We start from the raw sequence: 21,824 nt of genomic DNA, 5'->3' as shown, positions 1-21,824 counted from the left end.
TGCTGTAAAGAGTTTTTATGAGGATAGTGAGGCTCAGGTTAGGGTGTGTAGAAGAGAGGGAGACTACTTCCCAGTAAAAGTAGGTCTTAGACAGGGATGTGTAATGTCACCATGGTTGTTTAATATATTTATAGATGGGGTTGTAAAAGAAGTAAATGCTAGGGTGTTCAGGAGAGGGGTGGGATTAAATTATGGGGGATTAAATACAAAATGGGAATTGACACAGTTGCTTTTTGCTGATGATATTGTGCTTTTGGGAGATTCTAAAGAAAAATTGCAAAGGTTAGTGGATGAGTTTGGGTGTGTGTGTGTAAAGGTAGAAAGTTGAAAGTGAACATAGAAAAGAGTAAGGTGATGAGGGTATCAAATGATTTAGATAAAGAAAAATTAGATATCAAATTGGGGAGGAGGAGTATGGAAGAAGTAAATGTTTTCAGATACTTGGGAGTTGACGTGTCGGCGTATGGATTTATGAAGGATGAGGTTAATCATAGAATTGATGAGGGAAAAAAGGTGATTGGTGCATTGAGGTATATGTGGAGACAAAAAACGTTATCTATGGAGGCAAAGAAGGGAATGTATGAAAGTATAGTAGTACCAACATCTTATATGGGTGTGAAGCTTGGGTTGTGAATGCAGCAGCGAGGAGGCAGTTGGAAGCAGTGGAGATGTCCTGTCTAAGGGCAATGTGTGGTGTAAATATTATGCAGAAAATTCGGAGTGTGGAAATTAGGAGAAGGTGTGGAGTTAATAAAAGTATTAGTCAGAGGGCTGAAGAGGGGTTGTTGAGGTGGTATGGTCATTTAGAGAGAATGGATCAAAGTAGAATGATGTGGAGAGCGTATAAATCTGTAGGGGAAGGAAGGTGGGGTAGGGGTCGTCCTCGAAAATGTTGGAAGGAAGGGGTAAGGGAGGTTTTGTGGGCAAGGGGCTTGGATTTCCAGCAGGCGTGCATGAGCGTGTTCGATAGGAGTGAATGGAGACGAATGGTATTTGGGACCTGACAATCTGTTGGAGTGTGAGCAGGGTAATATTTAGTGAAGGGATTCAGCGAAACCGGTTATTTTTATATAGCCAGACTTGAGTCTTGGAAATGGGAAGTACAATGCCTGCACTCTAAAGGAAGGGTTTGGGGTATTAGCAGTTTGGAGGGATATGTCGTGTATCTTTATATGTATATGCTTCTAAACTGTTGTGTTCTGAGCACCTCTGCAAAAACAGTGATTATGTGTGAGTGAGGTGAAAGTGTTGAATAATGATGAAAGTATATTCTTTTTGGGGATTTTCTTTCTTTTTGGGTCACCCTGCCTCAGTGGGAAATGGCCGACTTATTAAAAAATAATAATAATAATAATAAAAATAAAAGTAGGCCTTAGACAGGGTTATGTGATATCACCATGGTTGTTTAACATATTCATAGATGGAGTTGTAAAAGAAGTGAATGGTAGGGTATTGGGAAGAGGTGTGGGATTAAAATATGCAGAATCTAAGAATCTAATGGACAGTGGGACTTGAGGGAAGTGTTTTTTGTTGATGAACTGTGCTTTTGGGAGATTCTGAAGAAAAATTTCGAAGGTAGGTGGATGAATTTGGGAGGGCATGTAAAGGAAGAAAATTAAAAGTGAACATAAGAAAGAGGTTAACAAATGAGTAATGAAAGATTGAATATCAGATTAGAAGGTGGTTAGTTTAATATTTTTATTTTTAATATGCACCCTATACCCATCCTTTGGGCAGTTGTCAAAAGATTACTGAGGCACATAATGGGTGGAAGGAGTATGGAGGATGTTAATGTGTTCAGATATTTGTGAGTGAACTTGTCGTGGATGGGTATGAAAGATGAGGTGAATTATAGAATTAATGAGGGGAAAAAGGTAAGTAGTGAATTAAGGCAGCTGTTGAGACAAAGAACGTTATCCATGGAAGCAAAGAAGGGGAATATATGAGCGTATAGTGGTACCAATGCTCTTATATAGGTGTGAAGCATTGGTTGTAAGTGCTGCAACAGGGAGGAGGCTGGAGGCAGTAGAGATGTCATGGCTGAGAGCAATGTGTGGTGTAAGTATTATACAGAGACTTCATAGTTTGGAGATTAAGAGGAGGTGTGGAGTTACTAAGAGTATTATCCAGAAGGGTTTCTGATGTCATTTGAACATATAGAGAGGATGGAGCAAAATAGGATGACTTGGAGGGTGTATAAATCTGTAGTGGGGGAAAGGCATGGTAGAGGTTGCCCTAGGAAAGGCTGGAGGGACATAGTAAATGAGGTTTTGTGTTTGAGGGGCTTAGACATCAAGCAGGCATGTGTGAGCATGTTAGATGAAGGGTGAGTGGAGGCGAATGGTTTTTGGGAGTTGACATGTTGTTAGGGTGAGAGCAAGGTAACATTTTGTTAAGGGATTCAGGAGAACTGATTAGCCAGACTTGAGTTCTGAAGGTAGAAAGTACAGTGCCTGCATTCTGAAGAGGGGTGGAGATATTTGCAGTTTGGAGGGGGATCTGAACTGAAGTATTGGCATGCCTCTGGCAAAACAATGATGGGGTGAATGATGGTGAAAGTGTTTCTTTTTTGGGTAACCCTGTGTCGATGGGAGATGGGCATTGTGTTAAAAAAAAAATAATATCAGTGGAAGTTGTTTATGAAAAATTTATTTGGTGGAACAAAGTTTCTGTTATGATTTTAAGGGAAATAATCACAAATACATGAATAGCTATTTATATGCTGGCTTACTGGAGCTGAGTTTTCACTCCGTTTAAAAAGAAAGAATTTCCATGTAGTAAATTCCTAATATGGTACCATATACAGGTTATGGGAAGTACAGTGGACCCCCCGCATAACGATATTATTTCAATCCAGAAGTCTGTTTGGGTGCTGTTATAGACCGAATTTGTTCCCATAAGAGATATTGTGAATTAGATTAGTCCGTTTCAGACCCCCAAAAATACACCTACAAAAGCACTTACAAAAATACACTTACATAATTGGTTGAGTTGGGAGCTGATCGTTATGCAGGGATCCACTGTACATTACCTGCACTCTGATGGAGGTATGAAGCTGTTTCAATTTAGAGGGCCATCTCAACTGTGATAATAATATATTTATGGCTAGACAACAATTGAATGAATAATAGTGAAAGTGTTTCCTCTTTGTTTGGGTCATCCTACCTCAGTGGGAGACAGCCATCGTGTTAAAAAATTAAAAAAAAAAATATTGCCAAAGGGTATTGGTACTCAGTATATCTCATTAACTTAGATTAGTGGTTCCCAACCTTTTATTTTTTTATTTGCTTTGACCTTAATCTGGCTACCTACAGGACCTTGCACTTTCCAGCTTTTGATGAAATATGATATTTAGTAGTTATTAAAAGTTAAATTTTTTCAACACGTCAGCCGTTTCCCACCGAAGCAGGGTAACCCAAAAAAGAAAGAAACACTTTCACCATCATTCACACAGAGGGAAGAGGTTAGTGCAAATGTAACTACTGAAAGCAGGGTGACCCACAACATTTTCATCATCATTCACACAATCACTGTCTTTGCAGAAGTGCTCAGATATGACAGTTTAGATGTCACTCCAAACAGCCAATATCCCAAACCCCTCTTTTAAAGTTCAGGCATTGTACCTCCAGGACTCAAGTCCAGCTAACCTGTTTCCCTGAATCCCTTCATAAAATATTACCCTGCTCACACTCCAATAGCTCATCAGGTCCCAAAAACCATTTGTCTTCATTCATTCTTATCTAACATGCTCACACATGCCTGCTATATGTCCAGGCCCCTTGCACACAAAACCTCTTTTACCCCCTCCCTTCACCCTTTCCTACACTGACCCCAACCCCCTCCTTCCCTCCACTACAGATTTATAAACCCTCCAAGTCATCCTATTTTGCTCCATCCTCTCTAAATGACCAAACTGCCTCAACAACCCTTCTTAAGCCTTCTGAATGGTACTTCTAGTAACTCTACACCTCCAATTTTTCACACTATGAATTCCAGATATAAGTTAATAACATAAATGGATATTGAACAGGGGATGATGCTTATTTATTCATTTAAATAAAATGTGTATTTGATGATACTGTGCTTTTGGGAGATTCTGAAGGAAATTTGCAAAGGTTAGTGGACGAGATTAGATGGGTGTGTAAAGGAAGTTGAAAGTGAAGGTAGATAAGAGTAAGGTGATGAGGGTATCAAATGAGTTGGGCAAGGAAAAATTGGATATCAGATTTGAGGGAGGGAATATGGAAGAAGTGAATGTGTTCAGATATATGGGAGTAGACATGTCAGCGGATGGGTCTGTGAAAGACAAGGTGAACCATAGAATTGATGATGGGAAACAGATAGGTGGTGCAGTGAGGTATCTGTGGAGACAAAGAACATTATCCATGGAGGCAAAGAAGGTAATGTATGAGAGAATAGTGGTACTAACATTATTATATGAGTGTGAAGCATAGGTTGTAAATACTACAGCAAAGAGGATGCTGAAAGCAATGGAGATGTCATGCCTGAGGACAGTGTGTGGTGTAAATATTATGCAGAGATTTTGTAATGTTAAAATTAGGAGGAGGTGTAAAGTTACTAAAAGAAATATTCAGAGGGCTGAGGAGGGATTGTCGAGGTGGTTTGGTCATTTAGAGAGGATGGGACACAATAGATGACTTGGAGAGTGTATAAATCTGTAGGAAAGGATGGAGGGAGAGGGTAAAGGAGGTTTTGTGCGCAAGGAGCTTGGACATACAACAGGCGTGTGTGAGCGTGCTAGATAAGAGTGAGTGGAGACAAATGGTTTTTGGGACTTGACCAGCTGTTGGATTGTGAGCAGGGTAATATTTTGTGAAGGGATTCAGGGAAACAAGTTAGCCAGACTTGAGTCCTGGAGGTGGGAAATTCAGTGCCTGCATTCTGAAGGAGAGGTTTGGGATATATGATGTTTAGAGTGACACCTAAATTGTTGTATCTGCACATCTCTGTGAATGATGGTGAAAGTGTTTCTTTTTAGGGTCACCCTACCTTGGTGGGAAACAGCCAGCACGTTAAAAAAAAAGTGTTTGTATATTTGATTAAGTGAAATTGCATAAAAAATAATTTCAAGACCTATAATCCTACCGAGTCAGGTTGGAACCCAAGGTTAGGGATATTGTCTTAGATGAGGGTGGGAATTTTTTCATCCTTATAATATGCAGGTAGTACTGTATCCCACACTAACTGATCTTTTTTATTGAAGTACTTTATAAAAACCTAAACTGGTGTGGTAATATTTACTCTGTTTCTTATGTGAATTCATTCTCTCTCTCTCTCTCTCTCTCTCTCTCTCTCTCTCTCTCTCTCTCTCTCTCTCTCTCTCTCTCTCTCTCTCTCTCTCTCTCTCTCTCTCTCACTCTCTCTCTCTCTCTCTCTCTCTCTCTCTCTCTCACTCTCTCTCACTCTCTCTCTCTCTCCTCTCTCTCCTCTCTCTCCTCTCTCTCTCCTCTCTCTCTCTCTCTCTCTCCTCTCTCTCTCTCTCTCTCTCTCTCTCTCCTCTCTTCTCTCTTCTCTCTCTCTCTCTCTCTCTCTCTCTCTTTTTTTTTTTTTTTTTTTTTTTTTTTTTTTTTTTTTTTTTTTACAGGGTTTGACAGGTTAAGGATCCCCTAGCTTTATTGACAGCTATTTACAGGTTAAGGATTCCTAATTTCTTTGATTGGACAAGCCCTAAGAGCCGTTACCTACATCAGCTCATTTGAAAGCATTTTTATTGTTATGAGACATACAAGCAGGAAACAGGATGAAGTTGGAGCCATCTGTGAGCCAGCATTTTCATTTGATCAACTGACTTTATCTCGTTGACATCATTATGCTGTACGAATGTGTTCCATACTCTAGTCATCCTGGGTATGCATGATCTCAGAAGGAGTGATGTTCTGGAGAAGGGTACAGCCAGAGTGAAGTTGCTGCTTTCTCCCCGTCTTGTGGCATAAAAGCTTGTTTCACGCTGTCCTCGAAGTGGATCCAAGTGTGGTATTTTGACAATATTGGCCTTGTACATAACAGCAAGGCCACCCACATCCCTCCTATGTTGAAGGCTCTGCTGAAATGACAGATCTATCCAGCATGGGTCCAGACGAGAGATGAGACGTCTTGCTCTGTTCTCTACTCTGCCAAGCAGTCGCAGATGAGAGGAGGGGGCAGGCAAACCAAGAAAGTGGAGCATACTCAAGGTTTGAGCGTACTTGTACCTCGTACAGGATCTTGCAACCCCTACTGTCAAGCAGATGCGAGATACGGCGAAGTGCTGTAAGCTTCCTGGCTGCCTTGTTTGCAAGATTTACAACATGGTTCTTCATGGTTAGTTTGGAGTCAAATTTCACCCCAAGGATATCAACTTCTTCTCCAGGTGCCAACATCCTCCCATTCATCTCATACTGCACCAGCATTACCATCATGGTGCCTAGAGACGATCATCATTTGCGCTTTTCTCAGGTGCAAATGTTACTTGCCATCTATTTCCCCAAGCTGATATAGCTCTCAGCTGGTGATTGATGTAGCTTAGAGCAGCTGGCATTTCTTCTTGGATAATGAATGTCAGTGTACACGTCGCCTGCATATGCATGTGATTCTGGGATGAGATGAAGAAGGTCGTTGAAGTAGACATTCCATAACAGTGGACCCAGCACACTTCCTTGTGGAACGCTTGCCCCAATAGGATGCCTTGCTGATTCCGTTCCATTGAGGACTACACTTAGAGATCTACCATGAAGGTAATCACTGAGGAGACAGCGTAGAGCCTGCAATTCCCTGTGCTTGAAGTTAACTTTATTGGCAAGCTAAGAGCTGTTACCTACATCAGCTCATTTGAAAGCATTTTTATTGTTGTGAGACATACAAGTAGGGAACAGGATGAAGTTGGAGCCATCTGTGGGCCAGCATTTTCATTTGATCAACTGACGTTATCTCGTTGACATCATTATGCTGTACGAATGTGTTCCATACTCGAGTCATCCTGGGTATGTATGATCTCAGATGGAGTGATGTTCTGGAGAAGGGTACAGCCAGAGTGAAGTTGCTTGCTTTCGCCCGCCTTGTGGCATAAAAGCTTGTTTCACGCTGTCCTCAAGTGGATCCAAGTGGTATTTGACAATATTGGCCTTGTACATAACAGTAAGGCCACCCACATCCCTCCTATGTTGAAGGCTCTGCTGAAATGACAGATCTATCCAGGATGGGTCCAGGCGAGAGATGGGACGCCTTGCTCCTGTTCTCTACTCTGTCAAGCAGTCGCAGATGAGAGGGGGGGCAGGCAAACCAAGAAAGTGGAGCATACTCAAGGTGTGAGCGCATTTGTGCCTCGTGACAGGATCTTGCAACCCCTACTGTCAAGCAGATGCGAGATAGGCGTCGCTGTAAGCTTCCTGGCTGCCTTGTTTGCAAGATTTACAACATGGTTCTTCATGGTTAGTTTGGAGTCAAATTTCACCCCAAGGATATCAACTTTTCTCCAGGTGCCAACATCGTCCCCATTCATCCTTACTTACTGCACCAGCATTACCATCATGGTGCCTAGAGACGATCATCATTTATTTGCTTCAGGTGCAAATGTTACTTGCCATCTATTTCCCCAAGCTGATATAGCTCTCAGCTGGTGATTGATGTAGCTTAGAGCAGCTGGCATTTCTTCTTGGATAAGTGAATGTCAGTGTACAGTCGTCCTGCATATGCATGTGATTCTGGGATGAGATGAAGAAGGTCGCTTGAAGTAGACATTCCATAACAGTGGACCCAGCACGCTTCCTTGTGGGAACGCTTTGTCCCCAATAGGATGCCTTGCTTGATTCCGTCTTCCATTGAGGACTACACTTAGAGATCTACTCCATGAAGGTAATCACTGAGGAGACATAGCGAGAGCCTGCAATTCCCAGTGCTTGAAGTTTTGCTAAGAGGCCCTGGTGCCACACCCGGTCGAAAGCGCCCAGCAATGTCCAGTGCTACCACACAGCTGACTTTGGATTCATCCAGTGACTGGTGCCACTTAGTGGAGAGGTTTAACAACAGATCAGCAGCAGAGTAACCTTTCCTGAAGCCATATTGACGATCACAAAGTAGTGAGTGGTAGTCAAAAAAATCTGTCATTTGTCTTGAGATTATTGTCTCGAAGGATCTTACCAGTGATTGACAGGAGTGACACTGGTCTGTAGTTGCTGATTTCTGCTCTGCTCTTCTTTTTGTGAACAGGGACTACATTTGCCTCTTTCCATGGAGAGGGTCATTTGCACTGTACTAGGCAGTGCTGAAAGATGCGAGTTAGAGGTGCTGCTAGCCTGCCTGCACATCTTCTCAACAATCTTGGGCTCAACTTGTCTGGGCCTACAGCCTTTCCTGGTCAATGATTTAAGAAGGAAATGCACCTTCTCCTGCCTTATTGTCACCACTGACAGTTTTGACACAGTTCTTGCAGCTAGCCAAGGAGGGTCCCTTGCTGGATCAGGAACTTGCATTTTGGTAGCAAAGTGTTCAGCAAAGAGGTCCGCCTTCTCTTGACTACTAGTAGAGGTGGTCCCATCCTGTCGATTTAGAGGTGGAATAAGTTCATCAGGCAGATAACCTTGTCTGTCCTTGACCAGGGGACCACCAGGTTTTGGAGCCTACCCTACCTGATGCTAACTTTCTTTTAGTGTCCACCTCCCCATTTAGCAATGGCCCACTTTTGAACATCACCCTATGCCTACAGGCTTGCATGTGCAAGTTCCTGTTATAGGTGGTAGGATGTCTCTTATACCTTCGCCATGCTTTGTACTTAGCAGTAGCAGCTCTCTACAACGAAAGCCAAACCAAGGCTGATCTGTAGGCTTTGTCACATATTGCCGGTGAGGAATGTGTTCTTGTTGCAGATTAAGGATGTGTCCAGTGAAGGCTTTCACTTGGTTGTCAACATCCCCTGGAGAAGAGCATTCCAGTCGGTGGTGGCGAGCTCAGAGCAAAGGGCTAGGCCAATTACCTCCTTCCCATAGCCAGGTTGTGCGTGTGGACTCCTCACCCTGTTCTGTTGGGATCTTAAGTGTGGTAAAACAGCCTTGTGGTCAGACGATCCAACGTAGCCGAGGGGTTGACAAGTGACTATGCCTTCTGCCAGATCACTCACTACTGGGTCAAGGGAGGAGCCAGAGATATGAGTAGGGAAATCAACAAAGTTTCTCATGTCAAACACTGCAAGAAGGTCATCAAAGTCCCTCTGTATAAGGTGCTGGTTGAGGTCACCAACAATTATAATATGTTGACAGTTGTGTTGTAGCAGAAGGGAGTCAATATTTTCCATTAGGAAGTTGATAGGGTCTGCATGTTGCCACTGAGGTCTGTACATTGCACATGCTAGTACAGAGGTACTAGTGTTTATACAGAGCTTGAAGAACATCATTTCAAGATGTGTAGGGGTGGCAACATCTATGTGGCTGGGCATGAACACTTTTAGAGAAGCACACAGCAACACCACCTCCTTGCCCTTGCCTGTCTCTTCTCATCCATGAGGTGTAGCCAGCAATTCTTGCAAAATTTTCTGGAGTCCTGTCATCCAAAAATGTTTCAACAACAGCTATCATGTCTGGACGTCGAGTGTTCACAAAGCTATGTGTGAGCTCTCCAACATTAGTAATGAAACCTCTAATGTGGCCGACAGGATGCTGATAGACTGGCTCCTCATGATGAAGTGGTCAGCTTGAGGTGGTGGGTGTGTAGGGAATATAAGGTGCCTGCCCCTTGAGAGAGGTAGGGTACTGAGGCAGCTGCAGGGATGTAGGTCTGTGGTCTTGTATAAGGCCAATCCCACCTGCTGGGCTGGGATAGGAGTAGCTAAGTGGGTGACGTGTGAGAGTGTTTACCAATTCAGAGATCCTGCTGGTTTGTTCTGAGAACAGGTCTCTAAACAGGTGGCCCTGTCTGTCAAGTTCCTTTTTCTTCCGACACTGGTCCTCCTTATGTCCTTTCTTGTAGCAGTAGTTACACCTGGTATCTCGCAGGCAGTTGTTGGCAGAGTGCCCCTTCCGGTGACAGCGAGAGCACAGCCTAGGTGCCTGGGAGGGTGGACTAGGATTTGTTGCACCTCCTGTGTTTCGCAGATTTGTCCTCAGATTCTGCCGCTGGAACTGTGTTAGTGAAGGGTGAGACGGCTGTAGATGTCTTCCTCCACCACGTCCTCCTCCACGTCCTCTACCCCGCCCTCTACCAGTTCTGACAGATGTGTCCCTGCTGTTCGTACTTCGGCGCAGTAGGTGATCAGGTGCAGTGATAGTTCCCTGATCACTAACTGCACCGTTCTCTGGTGGAGAAACTCCTGGCTCAGAACTTGCTGTCGAAACACTACTACCAGATTCTAGAATAGTATCGGCAGGTGTGCTGACAGGTGTAGGATCAGAGATGGTATGTGCACTGTCAAGTAGACTGGCAGTGGCTGAAGCAGAGATGTCAGGTGTAGGAGAATTAACAGATCCAAGGCTTCCCACGTTGCTGGGAAGAGGATTTGTTCCCTCTGTGGTGGTCAGAGGAATTGTGTTAGAATTCCCAAAGGTAGTGTTTTGAACTCTGCCAGTCTGTGGGACCTTAGCGATGACAGAATTCCACCAGTCGTTTACCCCTGAGTTAAGCTCAGTGTGGGACTTCCAGTCTTTGTCAATAGTGTCGCCATCAGCTGAGCAGCTTATGTCACTTGATGCAGGCTTGCACTGACCTTCTACAATAGCTTGTAGGTTATCTAATGATTTGAGGAGCTCATGAAGTGCTTCCCTGTGATGGATTATCTTAGCTGCAACTTTACAACACAGCCCAAGAGGGCAGTCTTGATCTTTGGACAGGAGTCCCTCTCTCTCTCCTTCTCTCTCTCTCCTTCTCTCTCTCTCCTCTCTCTCTCCTTCTCTCTCTCTTTCTCTCTCTCTCCTTCTCTCTCTCTCCTCTCTCCTTCTCTCTCTCTCCTTCTCTCTCCTCTCTCTCTCCTCTCTCTCTCCTTCTCTCTCTCTCCTTCTCTCTCTCTCCTTCTCTCTCTCTCCTTCTCTCTCTCTCCTTCTCTCTCTCTCCTTCTCTCTCTCTCCTTCTCTCTCTCTCCTTCTCTCTCTCTCTCCTTCTCTCTCTCTCCTTCTCTCTCTCTCCTTCTCTCTCTCCTCTCTCTCTCCTTCTCTCTCTCTCCTTCTCTCTCTCTCCTTCTCTCTCTCTCCTTCTCTCTCCTTCTCTCTCTCTCCTTCTCTCTCTCTCCTTCTCTCTCTCTCCTTCTCTCTCTCTCCTTCTCTCTCTCTCCTTCTCTCTCTCTCTCTCCTTCTCTCTCTCTCTCCTTCTCTCTCTCTCTCTCCTTCTCTCTCTCTCTCCTTCTCTCTCTCTCTCCTTCTCTCTCTCCTTCTCTCTCTCTCCTTCTCTCTCTCTCCTTCTCTCTCTCTCCTTCTCTCTCTCTCTCCTTCTCTCTCTCTCCTTCTGTCTCTCTCCTTCTGTCTCTCTCCTGTCTCTCTCCTTCTGTCTCTCTCCTTCTGTCTCTCTCCTTCTGTCTCTCTCCTGTCTCTCTCCTTCTGTCTCTCTCCTTCTGTCTCTCTCCTTCTGTCTCTCTCCTTCTGTCTCTCTCCTTCTCTCTCTCTCCTTCTCTCTCTCTCCTTCTGTCTCTCTCCTTCTGTCTCTCTCCTTCTCTGTCTCTCCTTCTCTGTCTCTCCTTCTCTGTCTCTCCTTCTCTGTCTCTCCTTCTCTCTCTCTCCTTCTCTCTCTCTCCTTCTCTCTCTCTCCTTCTCTCTCTCTCCTTCTCTCTCTCTCCTTCTCTCTCTCTCCTTCTCTCTCTCTCCTTCTCTCTCTCTCCTTCTCTCTCTCTCCTTCTCTCTCTCTCCTTCTCTCTCTCTCCTTCTCTCTCCTTCTCTCTCTCTCCTTCTCTCTCTCTCCTTCTCTCTCTCTCCTTCTCTCTCTCTCCTTCTCTCTCTCTCCTTCTCTCTCTCTCCTTCTCTCTCTCTCCTTCTCTCTCTCTCCTTCTCTCTCTCTCCTTCTCTCTCCTTCTCTCTCTCTCCTTCTCTCTCTCTCCTTCTCTCTCTCTCCTTCTCTCTCTCTCCTTCTCTCTCTCTCCTTCTCTCTCTCTCCTTCTCTCTCTCTCTCTCTCTCTCTCTCTCAAAATATTGTGTGGTATCATACCAAAGAAGGGATTGAGCATCATTTAAATCAGAATTAGGATAAAAATGTCAGAAACAGCACTTTAGTGCTCTCTGGTATACTGAATATGGTGCTGACATATTGCAGTAGATATTGAAAATAAAGAAGTTAAAAGTACAGTTTACTCAGCAGATTTCTGTCCATTATTTCAAAAGTCCCTCATTTTTTTTTTATTACATCGGCCATTTCCCACCAAGGCAGGATGACCCAAAAAAGAAAGAAAAATAATTTCATCATCATTCAACACTTTCACCATCACTCATACATTATCACTGTCTTTGCAGAGGCGCTCAGATACGACAGTTTAGAAGTCCCTTCAAACTGCCAATATCCCCAACCCCTCCTTTAAAGTGCAAGCATTGTACTTCTCATTTCCAGGACTCAAGTCCAGCTAATTGGAAATGGGGTCAATCTGACAATCACGTGAATACCAAGTCTCTTATATCTAGAGTTTACTATAAAGATGTTTGTAATTTGAGTCAGTCTGAGATCTAATAATTTTCTCTCTTGCATTTATTGAATTAGGTTCACACAGGCTTCGATGATGCAGCTTTGGAGCGACTACAAACAGAGCTGGATATGATAAAGATCAGCCAAGATCCTGATCGTGTTCCTTCATGGCTGAAGTGTAATAAGCCCATGATTCCTGACTTTGTGTCTGCAGATCCAAAAGTAAGACTAGCTACTGTATTTAGTCCCTTTATGGGAGGAGCTCCCATGATGCTGGTGAAGGGCTCTTGATCCAAGGAACTGGAGATACCCTTCCCTTGGATTAAGTCTGTCTTCTATTCCCCACATACTATATGACTCCTGTGTGTTTAGTGCTTCCCTATAAATATTGCAATATTTTTTTTTATTAACACATCAGTTATTTCCCACTGAGGCAGGGTGACCCTAAAAGGGAGAAACACTTCTATCATCACTCACTCCATCATTGTCTTGCCAGATGCATAATTACATTACACTTCTAAAACTACAACATATCTCCACCCTTCCTTCAGAGCTCAGGCACTATACTTCCCACCTCCAGGACTCAAGTCCAGCTAACTGGTATCCCTGAATTCCTTCGTAAATGTTACTCTTCTTACACGCCAACTGCACGTCAAGTCATAAAAACCATATGCTTCCACTTGCTCTTATTTAGCATGCTCACTCATGCTTACTGGATGCCCCACACAAAATCTTTACCTCTGCCCTCCAACCTTTCCTAGGATAACCCCTACCCCTCCTCTACAGTTTTATACTCCCTTCAAGTCATTCTATTTCATTCCATCCTTCTCTAAATGTGTGAACCACCTCAACAATCCCTCGTCAGCCCTTTGGATAATATTTTTAAAAGCCCTGCACTGCCTTCTAATCTTCAAGCTATAGATTCTCTGCATAATATTCACAGCATACACAGCCCTCTGACACAACATCTCCACTGCCTCCAGCCTTCTCCTTGGTGCAGCATTTGCCACCCATGCTTCATACCACTGTACTCTTATACATTCTCCTCTTTGCTTCCATGGATAATGTTCTTTGTCTCCACAGACTCTTCGGTGCACCACTCACCTTTTCCCCCTCATTAATTCTATGGTTCACCTTGTCTTTCATAGACCCATCTGCCAACAAGTCTACTCCTAAATATCTGGACACATTCACTTCCTCCATATTTCCTCCCTTCAATCTGATATCCAATCTTTCATTAACTAAATTTTTTTGTTATCCTCATCACCTTACTCTTTCCTATGTTTACTTTTAATTTCCTTCTTTTACATGCCCTCCCAAACTCATCCACCAACCTCTGCAACTTCTCTTCAGAATCTCCCAAAGGCACAGTATCATCAGCATAAAGCAACTATGATAATTCCCACGTTGTGTTAGAATTTTTTTTATCTTTTAATCATACATCTCTCTTCAACTCCTGAACATTCACTTCTCTTATAACCCCATCTATAAATATATTGAACAACCATGGTGATATCACTCATCTAAGGCCTAATTTTACTGGGAAATAATGTCCCTCTCTCCTACATACTCTAACCTGAGCCTCACTATACTTGTAAAAACTCTTAACTGCTTTCAGTAACCTACCCCTTATTCCATACACTTACATCTTCCACTGCTTCCCTATCCTCCCTATTGCTTACCTTTTCCAAATTCATAAATGCAGTGAAAACCTCTAGACTCTTACTTAAATACTGTTCGCTTATATGCTTCACTGTAAACACTTGGTCTACACACCCCTACCCTTCCTAAAGACTCCTTATTCATCTGCGATCCTGCTCTCTATCTTGCTTTTAAATCTTTCAGTAGTAACTCTACCATACACCTTACTAGGTACACTCAGCAAGCTTATTCCCCTATAAATTCTTAAACTCTTTTGTCCCCTTTGCCTTTATATGAAGGAAATCTGCATGTTCTCTGCCAAGACCTAGGAACCTCTCCCTCTTTTATTTTTTTTTTTTTTTTTTTCAACAAGTCGGTCGTCTCCCACCGAGGCAGGGTGACCCAAAAAAAAGAAAGAAAATCCCCAAAAAGAAAATACTTTCATCATCATTCAACACTTTCACCACACACACATTATCACTGCTTTTGCAGAGGTGCTCAGAATACAACAGTTTAGAAGCATATACGTATAGAGATACACAACATATCCCTCCAAACTGCCAATATCCGAAACCCCTCCTTTAAAGTGCAGGCATTGTACTTCCCATTTCCAGGACTCAAGTCCGACTATATGAAAATAACCGGTTTCCCTGAATCCCTTCACTAAATATTACCCTGCTCACACTCCAACAGATCGTCAGGTCCCAAGTATCATTCGTCTCCATTCACTCCTATCTAACACGCTCATGCACGCTTGCTGGAAGTCCAAGCCCCTCACCCACAAAACCTCCTTTACCCCCTCTTTCCAACCCTTTCGAGGACGACCCCTACCCCTCTTTCCTTCCCCTATAGATTTATATGCTTTCCATGTCATTCTACTTTGATCCATTCTCTCTAAATGACCAAACCACCTCAACAACCCCTCTTCTGCCCTCTGACTAATGCTTTTATTAACTCCACACTTTCTCCTAATTTCCACACTCCGAATTTTCTGCATAATATTTACACCACACATTGTCCTTAGACAGGACATCACCACTGCCTCCAACCGTCTCCTCGCTGCTGCATTTACCACCCAAGCTTCACATCCATATAAGAGTGTTGGTACTACTATACTTTCATACATTCCCTTCTTTGCCTCCATAGATATCGTTTTTTGACTCCACATATACCTCAACGCACCACTCACCTTTTTTCCCTCATCAATTCTATGATTAACCTCATCCTTCATAAATCCATCCGCCGACACGTCAACTCCCAAGTATCTGAAAACATTCACTTCGTCCATACTCCTCCTCCCCAATTTGATATCCAATTTTTCTTTATCTAAATCATTTGATACCCTCATCACCTTACTCTTTTCTATGTTCACTTTCAACTTTCTACCTTTACACACATTCTCAAACTCATCCACTAACCTTTGCAATTTTTCTTTAGAATCTCCCATAAGCACAGTATCATCAGCAAAAAGTAACTGTGTCAATTCCCATTTTGAATTTGATTCCCCATAATTTAATCCCACCCCTCTCCCGAACACCCTAGCATTTACTTCTTTTACAACCCCATCTGTAAATATATTAAACAACCATGGTGACATTACACATCCCTGTCTAAGACCTACTTTTACCAGGAAGTATTCTCCCTCTCTTCTACACACCCTAACCTGAGCCTCACTATCCTCATAAAAGCTCTTTACAGCATTTAGTAACTTACCACCTATTCCATATACTTGCAACATCTGCCACATTGCTCCTCTATCCACTCTATCATATGCCTTTTCTAAATCCATAAATGCAATAAAAACTTCCCTACCTTTATCTAAATACTGTTCACATATATGCTTCAATGTAAACACTTGATCTACACATCCCCTACCCACTCTGAAGCCTCCTTGCTCATCCGCAATTCTACATTCTGTCTTACCTCTAATTCTTTCAATTATAACCCTACCGTATGCTTTTCCTGGTATACTCAGTAAACTTATTCCTCTATAATTTTTACAATCTTTTGTCCCCTTTCCCTTTATATAAAGGGACTATACATGCTCTCTGCCAATCCCTAGGTACCTTCCCCTCTTTCATACATTTATTAAACAAAAGTACCAACCACTCCAACACTATATCCCCCCCTGCTTTTAACATTTCTGTCATGATCCCATCAGTTCCAGCTGCTTTACCCCCTTTCATTCTACGTAATGCTTCACGTACCTCCACCACACTTACATTCTGCTCTTCTTCACTCCTAAAAGATGGTATACCTCCCTGGCCAGTGCATGAAATTACCGCCTCCCTTTCTTCCTTAACATTTAAAAGTTCCTCAAAATATTCTCGCCATCTACCTAATACCTCCCTCTCCCCATCTACTAACTCCCCTACTCTGTTTTTAACTGACAAATCCATACTTTCCCTAGGCTTTCTTAACTTGTTTAACTCACTCCAAAATTTTTTCTTATTTTCATTAAAATTTCTTGACAGTGCCTCTCCCACTCTTTCATCTGCTCTCCTTTTGCACTCTCTCACCACTCTCTTCACCTTTCTTTTACTCTCCATATACTCTGCTCTTCTTATAACACTTCTGCTTTGTAAAAACCTCTCGTAAGCTACCTTTTTCTCTTTTATCACACCCTTTACTTCATCATTCCACCAATCACTCCTCTTTCCTCCTGCCCCCACCCTCCTATTATTAAATAAAACCACCAGCCTCTCGAAAACTATATCCCCACCTGCTTTTAACAGTTCTGTCTTTATTCCATCAATCCCAATTGCTTTACCCCCCCCCTTTCCCTTTCATTCTACTCACTGCCTCATGCACATCCCTCATGCTCACATCTGGCTCTTCCCCACTCCTCCAAGATGTTATACCTTTCTGGCCAAAGTGCAGACTCAAAGCTTCCATTTCTTCATCATCATTTAAGAGTTCCTCAAAATATTCCCTCCATTTTCTGATACCTTCAGCTCCCCATTTAATAACTCTCCTATTTTTAACTGTCAAATCCATTCATTTCCTAGGCTTTTTCGACTTATTAATCTCACTCCATTTTTTCCTTATTCTCAACAATTTTTTTTGATAGCATATCACCTACTCTCTCATTTACTCTTCTTTAACATTCCTTTGCCACTTTTTTTCTCTCATACTCCTCCCTTCTTATATCACTTTTTTTTTTTTTTCAACAAGCCGGCCGTCCCCCACCGAGGCAGGGTGACCCAAAAAGAAAGAAAATCCCCAAAAAGAAAATACTTCCATCATTATTCAACACTTTCATAGCGGAAATGTTCGATTTTTACCAATGTTCAGGAGTAAATAAATCACACCACACGTCCAATACACGTCAACTGGGGAGTCTAATATTCTTTCACTAGTGCACTGATATTATTTATACCATTTTTACAATAATGTAGTAGTCTGCATAACAGTAAATTTTGTATTTTTTTGTATGAATAAAAAATCAAAATAGAAAGCAATAATAATATAAGAGGGGCCTAGAGATGTGACTAATGAACAGAGCATATGTTATTTTAGTGCCACGAATGTCTACCTTGTTTATTCTGGACCCTATTTTGAAATTGGCATCTTTTTTAGTTTGCGTGAAATTGGCCAAATTGCAAATTTCTGACCACCATATTGGGTAGTCCAAATTAATAAATGGGAGGTTTCTTGTACTCAGCTGATAGATAAAATGGAATTCTAAAGAAATAGCTATGAGTTTGGTCAACTGGAACAATGGAATTGGCTGAAAATAGGGCTCAAAGTCGGCGAAATCGCCGATACGCATATGTCGCCGAGACCGCTAACTTCGCGGGAGCATAATTCCATGAGTTTTCGACCAAATTTCGAACTTTTGGTGTCATTACCATCGGGAAAAGATTATCATTTCATAAGAATTTTTTTTTTTTTTTCAAAAATTGAGTGACATAGAATGACAGTTTCAGAAAGGGGCCTGAAACAGTCAAAGGATTAAGATTTATACTATTCAGTTTATAAGGGGCATGGTTATTGTCCTGTCCAACATTTAGCACTTTGCATTTGTCTATATTAACCCTTTGACTGTTTCGGTCGTATATATATGTCTTACGAGCCATTGTTTTTGACGTATATATACACTCATAAATTCTAGCGGCTTCAAATCAAGCAGGAGAAAGCTGGTAGGCCCACATGTGAAAGAATGGGTCTGTGTGGTCAGTGTGCACCATGTAAAAAAAGTCCTGCAGCACGAAGTACATAATAAGAGAAAAAAAAACTCCGACCTATTTTTTTTTAATTAAAATGCTGACTTTGTGGTCTATTTTTGTATAGTATTTATGGTTGTATTCTCATTTTCTTGGTCTCATTTGATAGAATGGAAAACATATTATAGAAAAAGAGGTGATTTTGATTGGTTTTACTATGAAAAGAACCTTGAAATGGAGCTCAAAGTAGGTGAAATGATTGATTTTTGCCGATGTTCAGAAGTAAACAAATGATGTCATTTTCTAATAAATGTCCAACTAGCCATTCTATTATGCAGTCATGAATGGGTTGACATTATTTATGCAATTATTACAATATTGCAGTAGTCTGCATAACAGTAAATCTTCTATTTTTTGTTTGAATAAAAATTCAAAATAGAAAGCAAGAGTAATATCAGAGGGGCCTGGAGACATGACTGATGAACAAAGAAAATGTTATTTTAGAGCCAGGAATGTCTGCATTGTTCATTCTGGACCCTTTTTTGAAATTGTCATATTTTTTAAATTTTTGTGAAATTGGCCAATTTAAAAATTTCTGACCACATTATTGGGTAGTTGAAATTGGTAAATGGGCAGTTTCTTGTGCTCAGTCTATTGAAAAAATGGAGTTCTAAAGAAAAAGCTATGAGTTTGGTTGAGTGGAACAATGGAACTAGCCGAAAATAGGGCTCAAAGTGGGCGAAATTGCCGATTCATAAATATTGTCAAGGTTGCTAACTTTGCGAGAGCGTAATTCCATCAGTTTTTCATGAAATTTCTTTTGGTGTCATTACAATCGGGAAAAGATTCTATATCATTTCTTAAGAAAAGATAATTTTTTTTTTCTGAAATTTTGCGACACCAGGAGACACCTCAGGATTTGGGGTTGCGACAGTCAAGGGGTTAAACTGCATCTGCCACTTCTCCAATCACTGCATCAGTCTATTCAAATCATCCAGGAGTGCACTAATGTCCTCAGTAGAATGAATTGGACGGCCTATTTTGGTGTCATCAGCAAATTTGCTTATGTCGCTGTTTATTCCCTCATCTATATCGTTTATGTAAATTGTGAACAACAAGGGGCTTAACACTGACCCCTGTGGAACACCGCTTGTGATGTGCCCCCATTCTGATTTCTCCCCATTTATACAAACTCTTTGCTGCCTATTTGTCAACCACGCTTCTACCCAGGAAAAAATTTCTCCTCCTATTCCGTGTGCCTTAAGTTTCCTCAAAAGTCTCTGATGTGGAACTCTGTCGAAAGCCTTACCGAAGTCCATATACACAATGTCATATTCATTACCTTGATCTACCTCCTCAAACACCTCAGCGAAAAAAGTTAGTAAATTCGTAAGACAGGAACGCCCTGTAGTAAAAGCGTGTTGAGATTCATTCATCAATTTATGCCTATCAAGATGGCTACGAATTGCCTCAGCAATTATTGATTCCATAAATTTTCCCACTATGGAGGTAAGGCTTATTGGCCTATAGTTCAAAGCTCAGGACCTGTCACCTGCCTTGTAAGTAGGTATTACATTTGCCATTTTCCACTTATCAGGCACTATGCCAGTTTGTAGTGATATGTTGAAAAGATTTGCCAAAGGTTTGCAAAGTTCCTCTTTACATTCCTTTAACCCTTTCAGGGTCCGTCCCGTAGATCTACGGCTTCACGTTGAGTGTCCAAACCGTAGATCTACGCCAAAATTCTAGCGCCGTCAAATTTACGCGAAAACGCTCATATGCCTACATGTGAGAGAACGGGTCTGCATGGTGGGTGTGCGCCATAAACAAAAAATCTAGGCGCCCGCATAGCATTGTGGGAACGCCGGCTCAGTTACCCTTGTTCACCATGCCTCGTCGCAAGTCAGCTCTCACTCCCCGGAAAATTGGGACTCTCCTCTTCCTATCTGATAGTTCTGACACTGACGGAAGTGGAAATGAAGACGAATTCTATGGCTTTGATCAGTTAGTGACTGAAAAGAATGACCAGCATATCGATAATAGTCCAGAAAACCCTGATGATCCTCAACCTTCTACCTCTGGTGTGGGCACTCGTGACTCACGGTCGGTTGTTCCTCATCGCAAGAGAAAACTAATACAGTGGACCCCCGGTTAACGAACTTTTTTCATTCCAGTAGTATGTTCAGGTGCCAGTACTGACCGAATTTTTTCCCATAAGGAATATTGTGAAGTAGATTAGTCCATTTCAGACCCCCAAACATACACGTACAAACGCACTTACATAAATACACTTACATAATTGGTCGCATTTGGAGGTGATCGTTAAGCGGGGGTCCACTGTATTTTCGCGTGGCCAGGCCTCTGACTTCAGTAATGATGATGATAGTGACGTGGACTGTGATTTTATTGCGCTCGACGATCATTCGAGCAGTGATAGTGAGGAATCATATTCACCAGTGAAGCGTCGGTATGTTCGCCGCTGCATGCGCTCGGGTAGTGTACCCTATGCTGTGCCCAGGGGACGGAGTACATCCCGGAGTACATCCCGTGGCCCAACACCAGTTTTAGGTAGTGATAGTGAGGATGATGTGGCTACACTTGGCATGGATAGACCACAGGCATCAGTGGAGGGTGTTAGTGGTGATGGTAGTGGCACCGCCATGCGTGACTCACCAGGCCACGCTGGGACCCACGCTGCTGACTCGTCAGTTCAAGGACAAAGCGGAGCGCCAGCCACCAGCCCACCACAACCACCCGCACAACCAGCCTATGATGTCCAGTATCCACCAGCAAACCGTATCTGGGATTGGCAGCAAAATCCCAATTTTGTTCCCAAGCCTCACCACTTTGATGACTCTCAAAGTGGAATTCTACCTACTTGTCACCTTGGAACCACGGCCAATGAACTGGAATTCTTTGAATTTTTCTTTGACCAGCCATTGATGGAAATTATTGTCTGGGAAAGTAATAAGTATTTTGAGTACACCATGGCAAATACGATCTTATCACCACAGTCAAGACTACACAGGTGGAAAGAGACGACTGTTGCAGAAATGTATTTGCTTTTTGCAATAATAATGCTTATGCCTCACGTCTATAAGCATAATATAAAAGCATACTGGTCCACAGATCGGCTAATTTCTACCCCGGTCTTCAGTGAAATCATACCAGTGAACAGGTTTATCTTACTCTTACATATGTTGCACTTCTCTGACAAAACCAGGCCTGACAGAAGTGACAGGTTATACAAGATTAGAAATGTTTTCATGTATCTCAAACAAAAGTTCAGCATATACTTTTATCCATTCAAAAATCTTGTAATTGACAAGTCTTTGATTTTGTTCAAAGGTAGACTGTCATTCAAGCAGTATATACCGAGCAAGAGGAAACGCTTTGGTATAAAACTGTAGTCTGTGATTGTGACAGTGGCCTGGT

The 21,824-nt window shown here is 42.3% G+C and overlaps 1 protein-coding gene across 1 annotated transcript in view; it reads left to right on the top strand.

Annotated features, from left to right (window-relative positions):
- Window positions 1–21,824, top strand: part of DNAlig3 (DNA ligase 3) — a gene marked incomplete in the record, with an annotated part of 346,401 nt that overhangs the window by 107,393 nt on the left and 217,184 nt on the right. The window contains 1 exon segment of the mRNA XM_070082655.1: window positions 12,658–12,804. Coding sequence (XP_069938756.1) covers window positions 12,658–12,804 — 147 coding nt within the window.

This window comes from Cherax quadricarinatus, chromosome 1 (genome assembly GCF_038502225.1).
Source record: "Cherax quadricarinatus isolate ZL_2023a chromosome 1, ASM3850222v1, whole genome shotgun sequence".
In the NCBI taxonomy this organism is placed as follows: Eukaryota; Metazoa; Arthropoda; class Malacostraca; order Decapoda; family Parastacidae; genus Cherax; species Cherax quadricarinatus.
This window is presented reverse-complemented; position numbering and strand designations above follow the sequence as displayed.